Raw genomic sequence first — 22,714 nt, forward strand, 5'->3', positions numbered from 1 at the left:
TGGAATGCAAGGAGCATAAGTGTGTTTGCTGGCCTTTGTTTTTGGAAGGAGGAAATGCTTGACAAGGGTAGTATTTGAAACTTTAGAGAAGATAGCTCTGAAGCAAGACTACCAGATGCCCATTGCTATCCTCTCTCCAGGTCAGATGAGGGTTGGGTTCACCCAAGGAATCCCTATAGGGACAGCAGATGCTCACCTCGTATTGCCTTAGATCTTGTGCGAGCTCTCTTGTCATCATTTTCTAAGCTCATCTGGAATAAAAGAATAATAAGAAAAGCATTAAGCAGAATGCTCATCCAGCTTCTACCCAAAGTGTTGAGTAAAAGGAAAGAACCAAACCACAATCCTGGTGATTGTCTAAGGCTGGACTAAACTCAATTCCTATTTCTATCAGCTTTCTGGACTGGTAGAGCATGAAAATGAGGAACACATAGGACACCTGAATGTCAGCAAAACTTGCAAAGGTTTATGTGTTATTCTAGATGGAAATACATGGGCTAATTGATAGAACAATTTTGTTAAATGATTATACCTGAAGGGAAGTCTTTAGTGAAGCACCCCTAGAAACTGTCTTTGGCCTTTTTCCATTCAACATTTTTTGTCAAGGACTCAAATGAAAGTGTATGTAGTGATATGCTTATGAAATTTATAGATGATGTGAAGTTGGGAAGGAAAGCTAAGATGTTGGGTGACCAAATCATGATCCCCAAAGATTACAGCAGGCTAGAAGAATTTGTTGAGTTTCACAAGATGAAATAAAATGGAAGTAAATGTAAAACCCTTCACTTGACATAAAAATCTAATTGCACAATGATAGGATGGGAAAAACATGAGTGGACAGCAATTTGTATGAAAATGGGGGTTTTGGTAGACTGTAAGCTATCAATATAAGCCACTAGTGTGATATGATAACTGTTCAAACAAATGCAATCTTTAGGCTATATTAAGTGTCAGGAAAAGAGAGGCGATATCTTTGCTCCACCACCCTTGGGTCATATCACATTTGCAGGATTGTATTTAGAGTTAGATGGGAATTTTAAAAGACATTGACCTTAGAACTTTGGAACACTACCCAGTAACCAAGATGGCAAGGAGACTGGAGTCCATCATGTATGAGAAGTAGTTGAAAGAAATGGGACATTTAACCTGGAAAAAAATGACTTCATGTATGTTTGTGGGGTTTGGGGCTTGGAGAAGATGATAGCTATCTTCAGATGAGGAGCTATCCTGTGGTAAAGAGATTGGCCCTGTTTTGCTTGGTTCCTATGGGCTGAGGTAGGGGCAGTGTCTAGAAGCTGCAGAAAGAGTGATTTTTTACTTTATATAAGAAGGAACTTCCTAACAATGGATATTATCCCAAAGTAGAATGGGCTGGCTCTGAATTTCCCTCTCATTAGGCAAAGACTAAATGATCAATTATTTTAAAAAATGTTTTAACTTTTATTTTTTATTAAATAAGCATTTCTCTCCCCCCCACCCAAGAAGAAAAACAAAATAAATATGCATGGTCAAGTAAAACCAATTCCTACAAGGGATATTATATGAAGGATTCCTATGCAAGTATTTGCTTGACAAACTGTGCCTAGAGTTTAGAACAATGCTTGGCATTCAGTAGGAATTCAATCAAAGTTTATTGACTATTATTGATTGAATGCCTCTGAGATGTTCATTTCAACTCAGATTTGGTGAGCTAATAGAAGGATTTGGTGTTGGTTTGTTATTGTTGACATTTATATAGTGCTGTGTTGGCAAAGGTGTGACACACATGCTCCAGTGGCAAGGAGGGGGCTACTCTGTTCCCCACCTCCACAGTGCCTGAGGACATTTTTTGCATGTCTCACCCCTCTGTCCAGCTGCCCAATGCAAGCACTTCCTCCCTCTACTGTTTGGGGTAATGCAAGGGGCTCACAGGCAGCTTGAAGTTGCAGTTTGGGCACATGATCTCAAAAAAGGTTCACCAATGCTGATATAGTGCTTTCAAGTTTCCCAAGTGCCTTACAATCATTATCTCATTTTTGTTGTTTGCTAAATCTTTTTAGTCATGTCCAATTCTTCATGATCTCATTTGGGGTTTTCTTGGCAAAGATATGGGAGTACTTTGCAGTTTACTTCTCCAGATCATTTTATAGATGAAACTGAGCAAACAAGGTCAATTTGCCCAGGGTCACACAGAAAATAGACATCTGAGGCAGATTTGAACTCTGATCTTCCTGACTCCAAGACCAGCACTCTATGCATTGTTCCACCTAGCTAACCTTATATAATCTTATTATTTTCTTTGATTAGGAGCTTTTTGCCCTCAAAGAGAGCAGGGAATAGTTCCTGCTCCTTTATACTGACAATAAGGGGCAGCAATTCTGTACAAGGAGAGGAAACTCTTGTAAGGGAGGCCACTTTGTATAGCCATAGGTTTAGAGTGATGGAGTGGTCATCTGATACCTCCTAAATGGCTGGATGGCCTCATAATCACATCAGCTTTGATATTCACACCTCATCAGTACCTTCTTTCCTGGAACCCTCCTGTTTGGAGGGTAGAGTCAAGGCATCCTCCTGAATCTTCCTTTGAAGAAAGGTGCCCAGACATTTTCTCTTCCTTTCCCACATGGTTGCAGTCCTTTGGACTTCTCCAATCATGCTCCTACACTACATACCTTTCTTCCTTTCTTCCCACTTTCTGGCTTTCTTTTGTGTGTTGTCTTCTCTCATTAGAGTAAAAGCTCATCAAAGCCAGGAATTCTTTTGTTTTAAAAATATATATTCATATCCTCAGCACAGTACCTGGCACAAAGTAGGTGCATAATCAATGTTTATTGACAGGCTGGCAATTACTTATTTGATAATTGATTTTATTACAGGTGTAATTTAACAGTCCTAATAATGATCCATAATAACATTATGTGTAGTGTGATAGAACGGACAGAATGTTGGACTTGGTATCAGGAAGACCTGGGTTCATATCATACATTTACTAGTTATGTGATCCTTGGCCTCAGTTTTCTCTTCCATAAAAGGAAAAAAGTTGAACAAAATGACTCTTAAGTTCCCTTCCAGCTCTGAATCTATGATTCTATCACCTCTGCCAAGTAAGCTTCTTAAGAGTTGGAACTCCTTCCCAGGGTCAAGTTTAAAGATCAAGTCATTTTGACTTATTCAGATGGAAATGGCTGTGTCAGCAGTCATCTCTTTATGCATAAAAGTAAAATCAAAATGTACGCGTGTATATGTAAGACAAGTCAAATGGCAACAGCATGAAGCCATCATGTAAATACTTAGAGAAGTGTTGGAAGCCCTTTTATGAACACAGCTCTAGGAAAATCACTAACATAAACATAAACTCTTATCACAAATGACCCTCACATTTTCTAACATGATAGGAGAACTTGTTTTTTTAATGGTGTTGTTGTTTAATTGTTTCTGTCATGTCTGACTATTCAGTTCTTGTGTTCAGCCTTAATTTTCTTGATAAAGATACTGGAGGAGTTTGCTATTTTATTCTCCAGCTCATTTTTCAGATGAGGAACTGAGCAAACAGGATTAAGTGACTTGCCCAGGGTCATACAGATGTAAATCTCTGAGGCTGGATTTGAATTCATGAAGATGAGTCTTCTGGATTCCAACCCTAGTGCTCTACCCTCTGTGGCACTTATCTTTTTTTTAAGTATTAGGTAACAAACCTGAAATGGTAATATTCAAACTTTTCATATGTTGTTATTTAAAATGGAAGTTTTAGAGGTCATCAGGTTCAGCCTTCTTACTTTAGATGTGAGGAAACAGAGACCAAGAGAGAAGTGGTTTTCTCAAAGACATAGTCCTGAGAGGAGGGGAGGTGATAAAAAACTGGGACTAGAACCCAGGTCTTCTCACTCTGCTGTGCTCTTTCTTCTATGGCATATACTGGCAGTAATAGGAACACAGGGAGAGAATGTTATCTCATTGCTGTCTCCACACACAACATGGGATTATATTTGGCTTAGCACAAAAAAATCAATAGGCTATTGAGTCAAAAAAGCTGGTATCAAATTCTGTCAGCCATTTAGTATCTTGAGCAGCTCACTCCAGCTCTCTCTGGTCTCAGTTTTCTCATCTGTAAAATGAGGATGTTGGGCTACAGGGTTTTAGAAGTTCCTTCTAGATCTATAAGCCTCTGATTTTATGAACAATAAGCATCCATTATGTGCCAAGCACTGTTGGAGTTACAAAGACAACTCTCAAATAGACGCTGTTTTTAGGCATCTTACAGTCTAACTGGAGTAGGTAACATATACAGGTAGAGGTATTTACAAAAGGTTTTTGAGAAGGCATCAGTGGCTCAAGTGATCAGAAAAAGCTTCATACAGAAGGTAATGGTTGAGCTGGGCTTTGAAGGAAATTAGGGATTCTAAGAGGCAGAGGGAAAGAGGCATTGTGTCCTTCACACTTGGAGCTTAGTCGGGACTAAAGCACAGTAACAAGAGATGGAGTATCATGAAGAACGATCAGCAAGTAGGCCAGTTTGACTGGACCATAGTATCAGCTGATTAGTCCCTTCCAGTTCTAAATCTGAGGCCTGGAGGCAAGGAAGCTCATTTTCCTGAGTTCAAATCGGACCCTGACACTTAGCCCTTTTTGCCTTAGTTTCATCATCTAAAGTGAGCTGGAGATGCTAAACCACTCTAGTGTCTCTGCCAAGAAAACCCCAAATGGGGCCATGAAGAGTCTGACATGATGGAAAATTATTAAAAAAAAGTCTAAATCCAAAGTCTTCTGAAGTCAATTAAAGGTTACTTAAACAGGGACAGCTGTAGCTAGTGGGCATTGACTAACTAAACACACTAGCCAAATCGCCAACATGTCCCTAGGCCATTGCTTTAACTTTGGAATTAAAATCAACCAGTATTAGAAAATTAGAAAAATAAACTGAATTATAGATAAACCCCTAGACACTTCTGGTTTTCAAAACACCTGGCTAAGAGAACAACTCCTGGGAACAGGATCTGATTTACTACAAGAGATGTGGTTGTGATTTGCCAAAAATTGTTCAACCTAAAGAGTGATTCTGAGCTACTATTCCAGATCAAATTGGGCAGCTCATCAATGCCTAAGAGCTCACTGAAAGCCTCAACTCTCTTCACAAGGGGAAAGGGAAGGGAAGAATAATTGATTAAGTACTTCATATGTGCCAGGCACTATGCTAAGTGCTTTATAAATATTATTTCATTTGATCCTAACAACTCTGTCAGGTAGGTGCTATTATTATCTCTGTTTTAATATTGATGAAACCGAGGTGAAGCGAGGTACCCAGGTTCACACAGCTAGTAAATATCTGAGGCTGGATTTGAACTAGGGTCATTCTATTCATTGTACCATCTAGTACAACCTCAACATTCTCCCACTCTCTGATTTGGCTCATGCATGAAACAAGTTCATCAAAGGAGCTCACTTTCCCCCAATCTTATCTTCATCAGTGATTAGGTTAAGTGTTATTTAAAACCAGGTAGGATGTCTCAGGCCAAACAACCCATCTCAAGTACCTTCTGTTATTGACTCTGTTGAGTTCATTTTGAATGAGTTCTATCCCTGTTAAAGTTGAGAGAACTCAAGGATAATGAGTACAAGAGATTCCCCAAGTACAGAATAGATTTGTGCATTGAAAGATTCCTCTTCCTGTGAAAATCAAGCAATAGAAATCCAGGGATCTTGAAGTGAGAAATTTGGTCTGATTCATTCCGTCCTCCCCCCCACCCCCATCTCTGAGGCCTGTGGAGAGAGGCCTTGCCGTGCCTGTATTCTCTTGTTGACAATTATGAACTGTCCTGGCTTTCTTTGTACCCTGCTGATCCCTGACCCAGGAGTATTTGCTTTATTCACATTTTCTGTCATTTCAAGAACACCACCATGAAAAAAAAAAGACAAAGAAAGATGGTGAGCTAATGTAATGATGGCCTGCCTCATTAGAAATGCACCATTCTCTCATGCATCCTGGGGTCCCAGACTTCAGAATTAAAAGGCTGTCCTTTTACTCAAGGGCAAACTAAAGAGGACAATATTTCACATAAATAAAAACCAACCAAATCATTCTTTCTAATCCCAGCATCAAGTTCATATATCAGCAGGCATGGGCATGGGCATTTTCTACATGAATAAAATACACTCATATCAAAATGTACACAAGTAGAACAAGTCCAGTAACAATAGCACAGTACCATCACTGCAAAAATACTGTGCCCAGGAGAAATACTTCTCCAAAGCTACCAGATAAATCTAAAATTTTATGCTAGGAGGAAGCAGAAGGGACCACCAGATAGTGTCCTGGGTCTTAGGATGGATTCAGCTGCAGGGAAAATCACTTGATTTCCAATATAACAACCCAGTCTGTCCTCAAATGGCCCTGAATCTGTATGGGATAACTGTAAACGATCCAAAGAACAATCAAGGTTCCCAGGTCCAGCCTCACAGGGGTGAGGTTGGGGAGAGTGGTCTCCTGCAAAGGAGGAATGATAACCTGAGCAGGGGCAGATGTGAAGTTAGGGATATCTTTTCTACCAAACTTTGGGTGTCCACCAACATGGTGCCTGTGACTTTTGGGATCATAAACTGACATCTGCTCAGTGTACCCTTCCTCTGACCTATTTATTGTGAGGGAAACATCCCCTTAACAAAAAGGACATCCCTAGGGATGAGGCATCATTGCTGCAGCAAACTCATTCTGCATTGGCCTTAATGAAATGTCAGGGGCAGGCTGGGTAATGATTTGTGATGGGCAGTGACAAGTGCAGAAGCCCAACAATGTGAGTGGTGCTCTGGCAAAGAAATGAATCAACGAACAGAAGGCAGAGCAGTGCCGGAGCAAGAGAAGGGGGTTTGGAGTCACAGGACCTAGGTTAGAATCTTGGCTCAACCACTGGCTATCTTTGTAACACTGACAAAGGCACTTGACCTTGGTTTGTGTGGGGTGCTCATTTTCCTCATCTGTTAAATGAAGAGGTTGGACTAGATGGCTACAGTCTCTTCTAGCTTCAAACCTATGCTCTGAGTAAGAAAGAAAGTAATGGACCTAGCCCAGTGCTGGCATATCCAAGAGGAGGAAGCATGCTCCCATCAGGAGCAGAAGCAACAAAGGAAAAGCATCCAAATGCTCCCTCGAATAAAGTCATGTGGAAGGCCCATATTTCCTTACATAAAAGTGAAGATTTCTCATGTAGATCCCCTAATTAGAATCCTTCTGGAAATATTTGGAATATTCCCTTGCTAATAATAATTTTTTCTTTGAATCCAAAAAAACTAGAAACCTAGTTTGTTTTGTGCTTTTTCTTTCTGTCTTTCTTTAAAAAAAAAAAGAAATATAGGGAAGGGAAGAAGAGGGAAGAGGGAAGAAAAAAGCTCTGATGAGGAAGAGAAGGGAAAGGAAAAGAAAGAAACACCAGAGAAGAGATGAAGAGAAGTTAGGGAAATGGAAGAGAAGAGAAGCAAGGGGAGGGTAGAGAATTAAAGAAAAGAAGAAACAATGGGAGAACAGGGGGAAAGGAGAGAGGAGTGGGGAGGGAAGGAAGGAGAGAGTGGGGAGAGGGAAGGAAGGAGGGGAGGAAGAGAGAGAGAGAAGGTGGGAGGGAGAGAGACAGAGAGAGAGGAGAACAAGCAGAAGTAGAAAAACAGAGAAAGGGGAGAGAGAGAGAGAGAGAGAGAGAGAGAGAGAGAGAGAGAGAGAGAGAGAGAGAGAGAGAGAGAGAGAGAGAGAGAGAGAGAGAAAGAGAAAGGGGGAGGGAGGGAGGGAGAGAGTATTAAAGGAAGAAAAAGAAGAATTAAAGAAAGACCTGGCATTACTATTGTTTACAAAACCCCTTTCACAAATAGGGTTCTTAGTTTTTTAAAAGCCAGCAATTGACAGAGCTCTCAAAGGTACCACCTAGGAAGAAAGAAAAAGGAATTTCACAACTCGGTGAGATGAAATTTTCAAAGTGTACCTCTCCCATGTGGCAGCACTAACATACAATGATTTATGTGATTTGTTAAGGAAGAAAAATCAAAACCTGGAGTAATTTATGCATCCTGTCAACTCCAGTCTGTGGTGCCACAGTATTATGAGCTATCCATTTATTGCAACCTTCCCAATAACACAGAAGACAATTACTATAATTTCTATTTTTAAAGCCGTGGTTCCCTATGGACCAATGGCTCACATTGAAAGTGCAGAGAGGAGCAGGTGTCAAAGGGACTTCATTACATTTATGAGCCTTTCAAATGTGCTGTGCTCTGAGCTCCCGAGCTAATGCCTTCCGATGCATGCTGCACAATGGAGCTAATACGTTTGATTGCCAGGCGCCTGTATTCAGCTGAAATGCAATCTACAGCTCTTTTTTTTTTGTCAGTTTTCCCAGGGAAATTGGCAAGCATTCTGCTGGGTTAAAGCGTGCCTTGGCAATTTGGATTTCCTGCAGATAAATTATTCAAAAAGCAGAGAATGGGGAGGGTTGCAGAGATGCGTAATGGGCGCTGCTTGCACACTGCTAGCTTCTATTGATGAAGCTAACAGCTGTGGCATTCATTTTCCAGAGCACCTTTCCATTTGCAATTTATCTGCATCAAATGGTCAATAAGCAAGTGCTTTTTTCTCTACTGTGCATGGAGCTTTGATTTAAGGAGGGAAAAAACCTGAACTACAGAATGAAAATTCGGCCTTTTAAATATTATAGTGAATGTTTGAAGCACTGGAAGGCTTAGAATATCAACAATGAAGCATGAGAACTTTGATTTCCAAGTTGTTTGAAACTAGCAGTGGTGAACCAAAGTTGTGGCATCTGATGACTGCAGGTGGTGCAGCAGAGATAACACTAAGACTATTTGAATTTATGTAGTTTTCTTTTTCAAAAGGAACTTAAAGCTTTTCAAATATGGTCTTTCAGTTGTCCTCCCCACAACCTTGAGGTTGATGGTAGCAGAAATCATTCTCCCAATGATCATAGCTTGGAACACTAACACACAGAAAAGTTAAGTGATAGTGTGCCAGGAGCCACATGATGAATCCTTGGCAGAACAGGGAGGCCATTTCAAGTCTCCCCTGTCCCCCAACATTTTTTGTGCTTGACTTTTAGATTGTCAAAGTGTAAAGTGTGTCATTTTATCCCCCAAGAACCCTGGAAACATTTTCTTTTGACATTTCTACTTGATTCAGCAACTGAGACTTGTCATCTCCTCTTTATAGCCAAAAGGGTCTTGAAAAACTTGTCCAATACCAAGAGTCTCCAATTCCTCACTTTTGACTCTCTACTTTCTATCTGCTAGTGTGGCTTATGACTTCAATAATCTATAATAGTGATAGTTGATGTTTATAGATCACTTTTAGATTGGTCAAGGAAATGTGTGCATTTCCTCTTGTGGACTTTATGATAATTCCACAAATTAGGTGCTGCAAATACTATTGTACTCGTTGAGAAATACTATTATACCTGATGAGAAAAGTTAGTCTCAGAGAGATGAAATGATGAATGCTTGACCAGTAAATATCCGAGGTGAGATTTGCTTTTGTCTTCCTGAATCTAAGGCTTGTAAGCAATCCACTTCATTAAAAAAAAAAACCAATATCTTGTATGTTTCTATTCATCAAATCTTTCTCTGGAGATGGACACTTAGAAGTTTTTCTTGAAATAAAATTTTAATTGCTGTGTATAATTTTCTTTTGGTTCTGCTTGTTTTTTTTTAATATTTTCACATAGGTCTTTCCCTTTAAAAAATGAAACTGCTCATCATTTCTTACAGCACAGTAGTATTCCACAACAATCCTATGCCACAATTTGTTTAGCCATTCCCCAATTGATGGATATCTTCTCAATCTCCAATTCTTTGCCACCTTAAAAAGAGCTTCTATAAGTATTTTAGAACATATAGGTTCTTTTCCTTTTCCCTTGATCACCTTGAGAAACAGACCTAATAATGACATTGCTGGGTAAAAGGGCATATGCCTAGTTTTTTAACTCTTCAGGCATAATTCCAGATTGTGCACTAAAATGGGTGGATCAGTTCACAATTCCACCAACAGTGTATTTTTCCAAATCCCTTCTAACATTTGTCATTTTGCCCTTTTATCATTTTAAACAATCTAATAGATGTGAGATGGTATCCTTAGAATTGTTATGATTTGCATTTCTCTAATCAGTAATAATGTAGAACATTTTTTTCATAAGAAATCCACTTCAACACTCTACAACTAAACTGAATCATTCTCTCAAAGGCCATTCATGTAAACTTAATCACCAATTCCAATACTTTATTATTTTTTAAAGCCCTTATTACTCTTAACTCCAGCAACATTTGACACTGTTTAATGAGTTGTACATATTCTCTCCTTTGTTGGCTTCCTATTTCCTAAGTAAACTGTTTCTTCTCTGGCTCTTCATCCTCTTCCTCTACCTTCAAAATAGATGATCCCCAAGCATCTGTCCTTAGTCCTCTCCTATTCATTCTTTTGACAAGCAATGGATAATAAATGGATAAAAATATAATGGACAGGCAATGGGTGGTGCAATGGATAAAGTCCTGGGCCTAGAGTCAGGAAGACCCACATTCAAATTCAGCTGCAGACATTTACTAGCTGTGTGATCCTGGGCAAGTTATGTAATTGTGCTGCAGAGCTGGAGAAGGAAATGGCCAAGCATTCCAGTATCTTTGCCAAGAAAACCCTAAGTGGGGTCACAAAGAGCCAGACACAACTGAAATGACTGAGCAACAACTCATTCTTTAAAGTCCAAATTAAATTCTATGAAAATAGTTCACTGAAGCCTGTCCTGATCCCCTTTCTTGGTAATGACCTTTTCCCATGAATCTCACATAGAATTTCTAATTATAATTCTTTAATGCACATGTACTGTAGCATTATATCTATTTTAGTTATCTTGGTGTGTTGCTGTATTGTAACATCCACTGGGACAGGGTCCATCTCTTATCTAGCTAAAAGACAAGCTTGTTGGCTGCACAGATTATTTCCTTTTTATTCTTTGTTCTCAACCCGGGGCTATACATATAGTAATTGTTTAGTAAATGTTTGTTGATTATTTAAGCTTTGTCTATCCCCAATATCTACCAGTCTTTTGCACATAGTAGATACCTGATAGATTGACCAATAAGCCTTTATAAACATTCATTATAAATTCAAATGAGTTAACATATGTGTGTAAAGCTTTTTGTAAATCTTCAAGTGCTACATAAAAATCATTGAAAACAATAATAATAAGTAAACATTAAGCTAGGTGGCATAGTAGATTAAATTCTAGTCCCCAAATCAGGGAAGCCTGAGTTCAAATCCAGCCTCAGATACTTTTTAAGTTGTTTGACTTTGGGCAAGGCATTTAACCTCTTTTGCCTCAGTTTCTTCATTCTAAAATGGGGATTATAATAGCATCTACTTCCCAGAGGTGTTGTAAAGATCAAATGAGATAATATTTGTAAAGCACTTAACACAGAACTAGGCATAGAATAAGTTCTATATAAATATTAACTCTTATTATTATTAATGAAGGAGATGGAATCAGTGCAAATATAGAGAAACTTTTGGATAACCATCCTGCTTCCTAGGCTTGTCACACAACAAGAATTTGCTAAGTATTTTTCCTCTGCCAGGAGCACTGCTGTGTGGATACAAAGGAAGTGAAAAATGGGGTTCCTGCTCTCCAAGAGTTTACATTTTAATGGGGCAGATACCTTGCAAATGCCTATACTCATATAAGATATAGACAGAATAGATGGAAAGTAAAGGATAAGCTCTATGAATGCACAAATGGGTACAAATAAAATACAAGCTGATGGGCTTCTACCAAAGTTCCATGAATTCTAGGAACAGAAGTCAAGTCCCTTGATTATTTTTTACCACATCCATTTACTATTTTCACTAGTCATTCACAACCTTGATTTACTTCTTTTACTATTCAGTTCCCTTCTTGGGCTAGATATGGATGTAAATTGCCATCTCTAAGAAAGCCATGCTGGACTTCTGTTTTCAAAAGCAAGGAATAAGGCTTTCTACATAATGCTGCCACCTAGGTCATGTTTTCCATCTTCCTTGTATTTTTGAAATCATATCTTCACTTTAATTAATATTTTAATAGTTCTGTCTTCCACATAAGACACTATAAAGTGTCAGAGGAAGAGAAAGTCTGTGACAATTTACTAATACAAATACATTATCTTTTGCAATGCAGTTTAATAAGAGAAAATTGTTTCTTTATTCATATTTTGAATTTGTTTTCTTAGTCCCTACTAAAGTAGCCTCATGAGTTAGTTATGTTTTTTTTAACTTAAGTCAAGATTAATCATGTCAGCTCTTTTTAAACGAAGTACTACTCCCTTCACTCTGCAGCCTCTAACCAAGCTTAGGCTTAGTAATAAGGACAGACTATTTCTGTTGAGTCCCATCTGCATACCACTTTTGCTGTTGCTGATTCCCTGATTCTATTTCTTTTTTTTCCTCCAAACTCTGGGGCCAGCAGAACACTTGAAATAAATAGCCCCTGGCCCCTGGAGGACTCCCATCTGCCTAGCATGCCACAGTGAACAGAAATTTCAGAATCCACAAATATAGAATCAAATCCCTGTCTTTAAGAAGAGAAAGTTAGCATTGTGCTAGACAAACCTTTAGCATATTCCGGAGTGGGGTTTTCCCAGGCCCTTCCTTTCCCTGCCTCCTTCTATCTCTCATATCTTGCCTGGTCTTGATGAGACACAAGGACCCAAAGACTCATGATCCCTGAAAGAAGTGTTACCGGTTATCAAGAAAAGGACCATTGTTGACTAACGAATGTTTTGAAGTTTTCCTCATTTGCTGGGAGTTGGTAAATTGTCCAACTAGAAAGGCTATCATTAGTAGTGATATGATATCCTGGCCCATGGGAAATATTCTTGATCTTTATAAAATGTAAAATGAATGACTTTGATTATATCAAATTAAAAAGGTTTTATACAAACTAAACCAATGCAATCAAAATTAGAAGGAAAGCAACAAACTGGGAAAAATTTTTGTAACAAAATTCTCTGACAAAGGTTTAATTTCCTAAATATATAAGTAACTAAGTCACATTTACAAAAAAAAAAAAATCAAGCCATTCCTCAATTGACAAATTGTCAAGGAACATGAATAGGCAGTTTTCACATGAAGAACTCAAAACTATCAATAAACACATAAAAATCCCTCCTGAGTAGAGAAATGCAAATTTAAACAACTCTAAAGTACCACCTTATACCTAGTGGATTAGCCAATATGGCAGCAAAAGAAAGTTATAAGCATTGGAGGGGATGTGGCAAAATTAGGATAATACACTGCTGGTGGAGTTGTGAATTGGTCCAACCATTCTGGAGGACATTTGGAACTATGCACAAAGAGCTTTAAAAGAATGCCTGCCCTTGGTCCAGCCATACAACTGCTGGCTTTGTACCCCAAAGAGATAATAAGGAAAAATACTTGAACAAAAATATTTATAGCTGTTGCTTTTTGTGGTGACAAAAAAAAATTGGAAAATGAGGGGGTGTCCCTCAATTGGGTAATGGCCAAACAAGCTGTGGTATATGATGGTGATGGAATACTATTGTGCTGAAAGGAATAATGAACTGGAAGAATTCCTTGTGACCTGGAAAGACCTCCAGGAACTGATGCAGAGCAAAAGGAGTAGAACCAGAAGAACATTGCACACAGAGACTGATACATTATGGCACAATTGAATGTAATGGACTTTTCTACTAGCAGCAAGTCAATGACCCAGGGCAATCCAGAGGAACTTATGAGAAAAAATGCTATCCACATCCAGAGAAAGAACTATGGGAGTAGAAATGCAGAAAAAAACCATGATGGATCATATGGTTCGATGGGGATATGATTGGTGATATTAAATCTAAATGATCATTCTACTGCAAATATGACTAACACAGAAATAGGTTGTGAACAATGATACATGTATAACACAGTGGAATTGCTTGTCAGCTCTGGGAAGAGGGAAGTAAGAGGGGGGTGGAATCATGAATCCTGTAACCATGGAAAAATATTCAAAATAAATAAAAATTTTAAAATGTTCTTGATCTTCTCTACTTTACTTTTTGTTTATTTTTCCATTTATTCCTTCCTTTCTCTTTTTTGCTCCCTTGTGCTAAGCACTCTCCATCCATCCACTCAATTTCTTGGCTCTCCTGGAATTGGAAACCTTGGGTTCAGGTCATTGATGACAGTCCTTGATACCCCCATTCCCAGGTTGTTATCTATAGCCTATTTCTATCACCCTTGGAGCAATGTTATAGAATCATAGCAGCTTGATCTAGTGCTGGAAGGGTTCTTAATAGCCATCTATTCTCCTCTCCCAGATGCTATAGATGGAGAAACTGAAGCTGCTGGTGGTCATTTACCCAAACTCACAAAGCTACTAAATGCTTTAGAACCTATGGTTAATGAGGCTCACTTTGACTATGACCATTGGCAAATTGGGCAAAATTTAGGAAAAGAAAATACATCAGTATCAAACTCTAGAAAGTGTTTTCATCATTGGAAAACATTAGCAAGATTTGTCTCTTGGGAGTTATAATTACTGTGACTCTCAGGGTAGGGGAAGCTCTCATCCTTAAGGGAATAGTGGGAATACAATGTAGATAGCCCAGATCAGTGAACTTCAACTTGAAGTCTTGCAGCATCTGCTTTCAGAGCTTGACTCCCTTCTCCTTCCTGTTACCAACATTTTTAGACCTGAATATTCATTCACATCAGCTACCAGGCCTAGCACCATCTGAGGATCTTTCTTCATGAGTGCTCTTTTGCTTTCTCAACTTTGAAAGCTAAATATAATGGCTATTACTTTCTCCTTTGAGCAGTGATCTAGGGAATGAACCACTTCCCACTTTTTCCTTGACTTAAAACAAACAAATACCTTACTTTCCATTTTAGAATCAATACTAAGTATTGGTTCCAAGGTAGAAGAGCAGTATGGGCTAGGCAATGGAGGTTAAGTGACTTGCCCAGGGTCACACAGCTAGGAAATATCTGAGGTCAGATTTGAAGCCTGGACCTCCCATCTCCAGGTCTGACTCACTATCCACTGAGTCACTTACCTGTCCCCCTTTCCTTGCCTTTTACAATTACTTAATGTCACTGACACTTCAGGTAAGGCAAGATAAGAAAAGGCTTAAAATATAATGTTGGGATTATTTATTCATTTCAATGACTCTTGCTTACTTTCTATTGCTCCTAGGCAATAAAGAAATTCCCTCTATCAATGTATGTTGATACCTGCCCTGCAACTTAGAGTCTTAGAAAGTTGCCTGGGTTAGAGGGTTTAAGTAACTTCTAGAATCACAGAGTTGGTCTATCTAAGAGGTGGAACTTGAACCAAACTCTTCATGACTCTTATGCCTATCTATGATACTTCATTGCGTCTATAGGCAGTTATTACAGATAGTCTATATTCATTTTAAAGTAAAGGAATTGAGGTTCCAAGAGCTTATGATTGGCCCATGATCACACATTTACAATATGTGAGAGATGGGATTTGATTCAAGGTTATTCTGTCTTAGATAACCAGGTAAGGTGGCTCAGTAGGTAGAATATTGGGCTTAGAATAATGAGGACCTGAGTTTGAATTTCACCTCACATACTTAGGAGGTGTGTGACCTGGACATGCCACTGGACATGAGGCACTTCTTGTGCCTCAGTTTCCTCATCTATAAAATGAATGACTTACTCAATGACTTCTAAGGCCTTTTATAAGATTATATCTCTGATCCTCTCTAGGACCAGCACTCTCTCCATTACATCTTGCCATCTGTAGTCTATTTTATACACCTCTAAGTCACTGAGATATTAAAATCTGTACCATCAGTTTGACAACTTTATGAAAATCCATTAGAGAATCCAACTTTGTATTCCCCTGGGACAGTGATAATGCTCTCTGAATATTCAGAAGCAACAAAGGGCTCAGAAGAGACCAGTCCCCCTTGAGAACAGCCATTGAACTAGGGAAAATGTAGAGAACAGTTTGCAAAGTGGTGCAAATTTTGTAGTAAATGATGGGAATGAAGTTGAGGGCAAGGGAAGTAAAGGAGGCACAAAATGAATGTGTAGAATTTACATATAAGCAAATGATAAAGTTATATAATTCATTCTTCTGAGAAAAAACCTGATACAAGTGGGTAGTAACCTATCCTGAGTTTGGGAAACTATGTTTTATTGCTACAAAGGCAACAGAAGCATTTTGCCGCAATTTGGGGCCATTTTGAACTTGGAAAAGGGGGAACAGAAAGCAGTTATAGGTCACAGATTCTATTGCGCAGGCACGAAAGGAAAATAATCACAAGCTTCATCCTGAGAAAATTTCTGTAACCCCTTTTGCTAGGTTTATAGGACACCTCATTTGTTTTCTTTGGCCTGTCACAGGTCACATTCTGATCAATGAATTTGTTTAGTCATTCAATAAATATTCACTGAGAGCCTGTTCCTTATTGAACCTAGCAGTGCTCTAGGAGCTTTGAAGGTAGGGTCCTATTCTTGCCCTCAATGAGCTCAGTTTTCTTGGGGAGAGAAGACACCCATAAGTGAAAAGTTAAGCAACAAAAGTTTTAGTAATGCAAGACAATTGCATGAAGATAACATAAAGCAACACATAAAAGGTAGAAGTTACAAAGAGAAAAATTTAGGCTTTACTCAAGGAAAAACTTTTTAACAATTAGAGCAATCCCAATGTACAGTGAACTCCCTTGGAAAGGGGAAGGGTAGATTCCCCCTCATGAAAGGCCCTTTAATAGAGGATGGATGATCATTGGTCATGTAAGTTATGGTAGGGATTCATTTTCAGGTATTAGTTGAAAAAAACTGACCACTAATATCCCATCCAATTCTGAAATACTGTGATTCTATGGTTGAGGAACAATGTTGTACAACAGCCCTGAAGTTTAAATGTTAAAGTCTATTGGACTGAACCTCCAATAGGAAACTCCTTTTCCCAAAGCAATTCCTTCAATGCAACTTAGAGAAGTGCCTAGAGCCCTGAGAGCCTACATGCCTTTTCTTGAGTCACAGAGCCAGTGAATATCAGAGGAAGGTCTTGAACCCAGATCTTCCTAGCTTCAAAGCTGACTTGCTATCCATTATACCACACTGCTTCTTCAAGTCTAGATGTTGGGTATTAAATATTTCAACATTTATAAGATAATAGGAATGAACCAGACTTAAGATGATGAACATGTATCATGAAGCATTCAGAGGACTATAGATCTGTACTGGCTGCTCATGAATGGAGGAAACCTAGGCTGCTTTATGATATCATAGGTGGGAGCACAGGAATCAGAGATACCAGGACAGAGAGGAAAGCTGAGCTGATCCAAACCAGAAGGGCTGGTTAGACAGCTAATGCAAATAAGAGAAGAGTAAGGACCAGAGTGAAAAAGGAATTCCAGGGGTGGAGCCAGGGGAACACCAGCTTAGTTGCCAAAAGATGGGGCTGCCCAGACAGTGGTCTTGATTGAAAACCAAAAGGGGTGGTCCTGGCATCCAGACAGGAAAGGAAGCAGCCTGGTGTGGTAGAAAGAACACTGGATTTAGAGCCAGAGACCCTAGATTGGAAGTGGATCTCTGGCATTGATAACATGACTAATCTTAGGTAAATAATTTTCCTTCTCAGTTCCCCATCTCTAAAGAATTGGAAATTGAGGGGATGTCCATCAGTTGTGAAATGGCTAAACAAATTGTGGTACATGTTGTGATGTAATACTATTGTGCCATAATAAATGATAAGTGACATGATTGAGGAAAAAGCTGAAAAGGTCTGCAGGAACTAATGCAGAGTGAAATAAAAAGAACTGGGAGAATGTTGTACACAATGACAATAATATTGGACAATGATTATCTGTGAAAACTTAGCTAACTCTCAGCAATGCAATGATTCGGGACAATCCTAAAAGACTTATGATGGGGAATGTTATCCACCTCTAAAGAACTGTTGGAGTCATCTTTCACATCAGTGTCTTTATGGTTTTATTTTGGGGTTTGGGTTATGTATAAGTGTGATCTTACAACAATGACCAATATGGAAGTGTGTTTTGCATGATAATAAAAAACCTGGGACCTGATCACTAAGGGGCTCTTAATTTGGATCAATGGAAGTATGGTGTTCAGAATGAGGGAGGCGATATTCCTACAGTCTTCTGCCTTGGCCAGACATCTGGTATTCTGCATTCTGGAAGCTAGACTTTAAGAGGAAGGCCGACAAGATGGAATAAATCCAAAGGAGGATAGCCACCATGGTGATGGGTTTAAAAACATATCAGAGGAGGAACTATTGAAGGAAATGATAATGTTTAGATGGGAAAAGAGAAAACTTATGGTACCATGATAACTGCCTTCAAGTATTTGATGGACTGTGCAATGCAAGAATTATTCTGTGCAGCTGCAGAGGGCAGGATCAGGGCCAGAGACTGAAGTTACAAGGAAGCTGATTTTGGTCCAGAATAAGAAAGAATTCTCTAAAAGTTGAATACATCCAAAAATGTAACAGGCTGCTCTGTGAATTTCCTATCTCTGGAAATGTTTGAGCAAAGACTGAATGACCTACCTGTCAGGGGTGTTAATTAGTCTTTTTCATTCTTTTCATTTTGCATTTTGGTTGCCTTAGTCAAAGATTTGAGAGGCAAGTAACTTAAATGTAGGCCAGGTATTCATATTTTTAGTTGCTTATTTAATTCCAATTTCAATAGGGGATAAGGGAAAAGAACTGTTGGGTGATAATAATTAATGCTAATGATAACTAGCATTTATATGTCATCTCATGGTTTTCAAAGTGCTATGCATACATTATTTCATTTGATTCTCACAACAAACAGCTCCATGAGACAAGAATGATTATTACCCTCATTTTACAAAAGGGGAAACTGAGACAGGTTAAGTGGCTTCTTGAGAGCTACATAAATGGGAAAAATCTGGATCAGGACTTGAACTCAGGCCTCCCATACTCAAAGTATAGCATTCTATCTGCAAAGAAATCTCTACTCTACTATCAACATGTTCTCCAACATTCCCATTACTTCTTCTATCTCCTCATTTTATCTGAAACCTGATGTGATTGCATCCACTGGACCTCTTTCTTATGGGTGACCTCTTCTCCATATTTTCCATTCCAATTTCCAGCTAATAAAATAGGAGGATGGTTTGGTGTATTTTTTTTTCCCCACTGTTACCCACAATGACACAATCCATTAGTCTGTTAAACCATTTCTGTGCCCCTAATCAGAATAACATTTCCATTTCTGCTATCTGGGCAATCCTTTACACCACCCATTTGTTGTAGTCATTCAATCATTTCAGTCATATCTGACTTTTTCTGATTCCATTTGGAGTTTTTTGGGGGCAAAGATGCAGTGGTTTGCCATTTCCTTCTCTAGCTTATTTTATGAATGAGAAAACTGAGGCAAGCAGGGTTGAGTGACTTGCTCAAGAACAACCAGTAAGTATCTGAGACTAGATTTGAACTCAGGTCTTCCTGATTCCAGCCCTGCCATTCTATCCCCTGTGCCTCCTACCTGCTGCATTACTACCCATAGTGGGCTTTAAATAAACACTTGATTAGTTAAATGATGTCCCCCCACTAGAAATATGTGTCATTCCCCAAATCCTAGAATCACTGAGTTCTTGAAGCCCAACAGATGTAGACCTCTTGGGCAATCTCTTCACTTTCTTAAGTTGCAGCTTCTATTTATTCATTCTACTCACCTGCCATCATACAATTCAGTATTCTTGTTAATGATGCCTCTAAAATCCTGACTGCATTATATCTCAATTTCCTTAGTCCCAAGGTTCTTCTCTATTCTATTTCAGCCACACAGTGAATCAATACTTGTGTTTTTTTTTTAAAAACCCAACTCTTATTCTGCCTGATTTGTTTTTTTTTTTAAACTCTTATTCTGTCTTAGAATCAATACTGTGTAATCAATACTGTGTATTGGTTCCAAGAAAGAAGAGCAATAAGGACTAGGCATTGGGGGCAAGTGATTTGCCCAGGGTCACACAGCTAGGAAGTGTCTGAGGCCAGACTTAAACACAAGACCTTCTGTCTGTAGGCCTGGATTTTAACCTATTAAGCCATTGAGCTGTCTCCTCAATCAGTATTAATTATGAGCCTACTATATGTTAGGCACTGTGCTAAGCACTAGAGATACAAAAAGAAGCAAAAGACAGTCCATGTTCTCAGGGAGCTTACCAGAATAGTTACTGTTTCACAGGACAGTCCCACCTCTAAGATACTAAACTTCCAGATCCCATTCTCTGAACATAGCTTCCAGTTTGTATATTTTCACCATTCTGTCAGTCATATTTGAGAGGCTCTTAAACTTCATCAGTGCCTTTGACATTTCTTCCTTTTGTTTCAGTCTATTTCCCTCACTCTGGATTCCATTGCATCCATATGCAGTCCTCAGCTCATGGTCTGCCACTTTATTCACCACCTAGAATCCTGTATTCCTTGCCTTTTGCCATTCCAGATCAGCCAGTCCTCTTTTCCTGGTTAATTCCCACCAGATTATTTCCTCGTCTTATTCCTGGGCATCTGAGTATCAGTGAGTAAGATCATGAAACTGAGCTGATTTAGCCACAAATCTATGACTTGTAACTTTAGTTGGGGCTATACTGCAATTCAACAATCCTTCTATACTGCTCTTGATTATTTTTATTCTCCTTATTCTAAATCTTTTCCGTTCTTCTTGAACTCTCAACTTGGTCTCCAGCTTACACACTAAGTCATGCAGGAGATGACTTTTTTTAAACCCTTACCTTCTATCTTAGAATGAATACTGTGTATTGGTTCCAAGACATAAGAGCAGTAAGAACTAGACAATGGGGATTAAGTGACTTGCCCAGGGTCACAGAGATAAGAAGTGTCTGAGGCTAGATTTGAACCCAGGACATCCTGTGTCCAAGACTGGCTCTCAATCTACTCAGCTAACCTACTGCCTCCAAAAGATGACTTAAAAAAAAATCTTTAGTGTCTAGCACAGTTCCTGGAAAATAGTTGTTATTTAATAAGTATTTGTTTGATTTGTGATGACTCCTGCTTCCCTGGAAAAGCTGGTAATTTACCAGAAATTCCCTTGTTTTTCCTACTTTGCTGTTCAGAATTTCTTATCATGATCACTTGCTTTCTCACTCTCTGTTCCCCTCCCCTGGTCACAGAGGAAAAGAAATATCTTTTTTTATATTGTTATATTACCTACACTCTTAATCCTATCATCTATAACCTCTTCCAGGATCTTTTTTTGGCAATTGCCTCCTGACTTTCATTTATTTTCTTCTTTTTTTTTAGCCCTCAACTTCTGTTTTAGGATAAATACTGTGTATTAATTCCAAGGCAGAAGAGTGAAAAGGACTAGGCAATGGGGGTTAAGTGACTTTTCGAGGGTCATACAGACTCTCATTCATTTTCAACAATTAAGTCAACATGCAAGTCAAAAAGCATTTCTTAAGCATCAACTAAAGGTCAGTCACTGTACTAAATGACATAGATGCAAAGAAAGGCAAAAAATAGCCATTGCTTTTAAAGAGCTTACAGTCTAATGGGGGAAATAACATGCACAGAATTTTGTATGAGCAAGATATACAAAGGGAGTGCCAGGAATGGAGTAGGAAGGGCCTGGGTTCAAATTTGGTCTTAGACACTTTCCTAGCTATGTGACCCTAGGAAAATCACTTAATCCCATTTGCCCAGCCCTTGACCTTTTGTCCTAGAGCTATTCCTAAAACAGAAAGAAAGATTTAATATATACATATACACACACACAAAACAAATTGTAGATAACTTCAAAGGGAAGGTAATCAGATGAAGGTTTAAGAAAGGTTTCTTGCAGAAGGTGAGATGTTAGCTCAGTATTTTTTTTAAATCCTTACTTTATGTATTAGAATAGATACAAATATTCATTACAAGGCAGAAATGTGGCAAGGGCTAGGCAATTGGGATTAAGTGACTTGCCCAGGGCCACACACTGAGGAAGTGTCTGAGACAAGATTTGAACCCTGGTCCTCCCAACTCCAGGCCTGACACTCTATCCACTGAGTCATCTAGCTGTCCCATTAGCTGGGTCCTAAAGAACATCTTCAATGTTCTTCCTTCTACTAGCTCCTTTCTTTCTGCCTACAAACATACTCATACCTCCTCAAATATAAAAAGCTTTCCTATGACCCTTTGGACCCATTCAGCTACTGGCCAATATTCTCTTCCCTTTCACCTCCAAACTCCTTGAGAAGGTTGTCTGTACCCATTGCCTGCCTTATCTCACCACCTCTTCTCTCCTCAATGCTTGGCAATCTGGCTTTCATTTCCATCATTCCAATAAATTTGTTCTCTCAGATGTCACCAAAGATCTCTCAATTATCAAATGAAATGAAAGTTTATTTTATCTCAAGCCTTAATTTTTCGAAGTAGTCAACACTCTTGATTAGATCCTCCTTTTGGATACTCTATTCTCCTTTGACTTCAGGGATAAATCATTCCTCTACTTCTTTCTGAATGCTAAAAGAGTTATCTTCCCGAGGCTCTTGTCTGGATTTTTTCTATTCTCTTTTAAAGCTCTCTTTCTTGGGGGCAGCTAGGTGGCTCAGTGGATTGAGAGCCAGACCTAGAGACAGGAGTTCCTGGGTTCAAATCTGGCCTCAGACACTTCCCAGCTGTGTGACCTTGGGCAAATCACTTAACCCCCATTGCCCAGCCCTTACCACTCTTCTGCCTTGGTATTGGCT

General features: G+C 38.9%; 1 protein-coding gene across 14 annotated transcripts in view; it reads right to left on the reverse strand.

Annotated features, from left to right (window-relative positions):
- MYT1 (myelin transcription factor 1) overlaps positions 1–22,714 on the reverse strand; it is a 206,572-nt gene that overhangs the window by 106,137 nt on the left and 77,721 nt on the right. For all 14 annotated transcript variants that reach the window (XM_056812769.1, XM_007475479.3, XM_056812774.1 and 11 more), the window contains one exon: positions 197–251. In XM_056812769.1, the coding sequence (XP_056668747.1) occupies positions 197–251 (55 nt within the window). The remainder of the gene's footprint in view (positions 1–196; positions 252–22,714) is intronic.

Source organism: Monodelphis domestica, chromosome 1 (assembly GCF_027887165.1).
Source record: "Monodelphis domestica isolate mMonDom1 chromosome 1, mMonDom1.pri, whole genome shotgun sequence".
Classification (NCBI taxonomy): Eukaryota; Metazoa; Chordata; class Mammalia; order Didelphimorphia; family Didelphidae; genus Monodelphis; species Monodelphis domestica.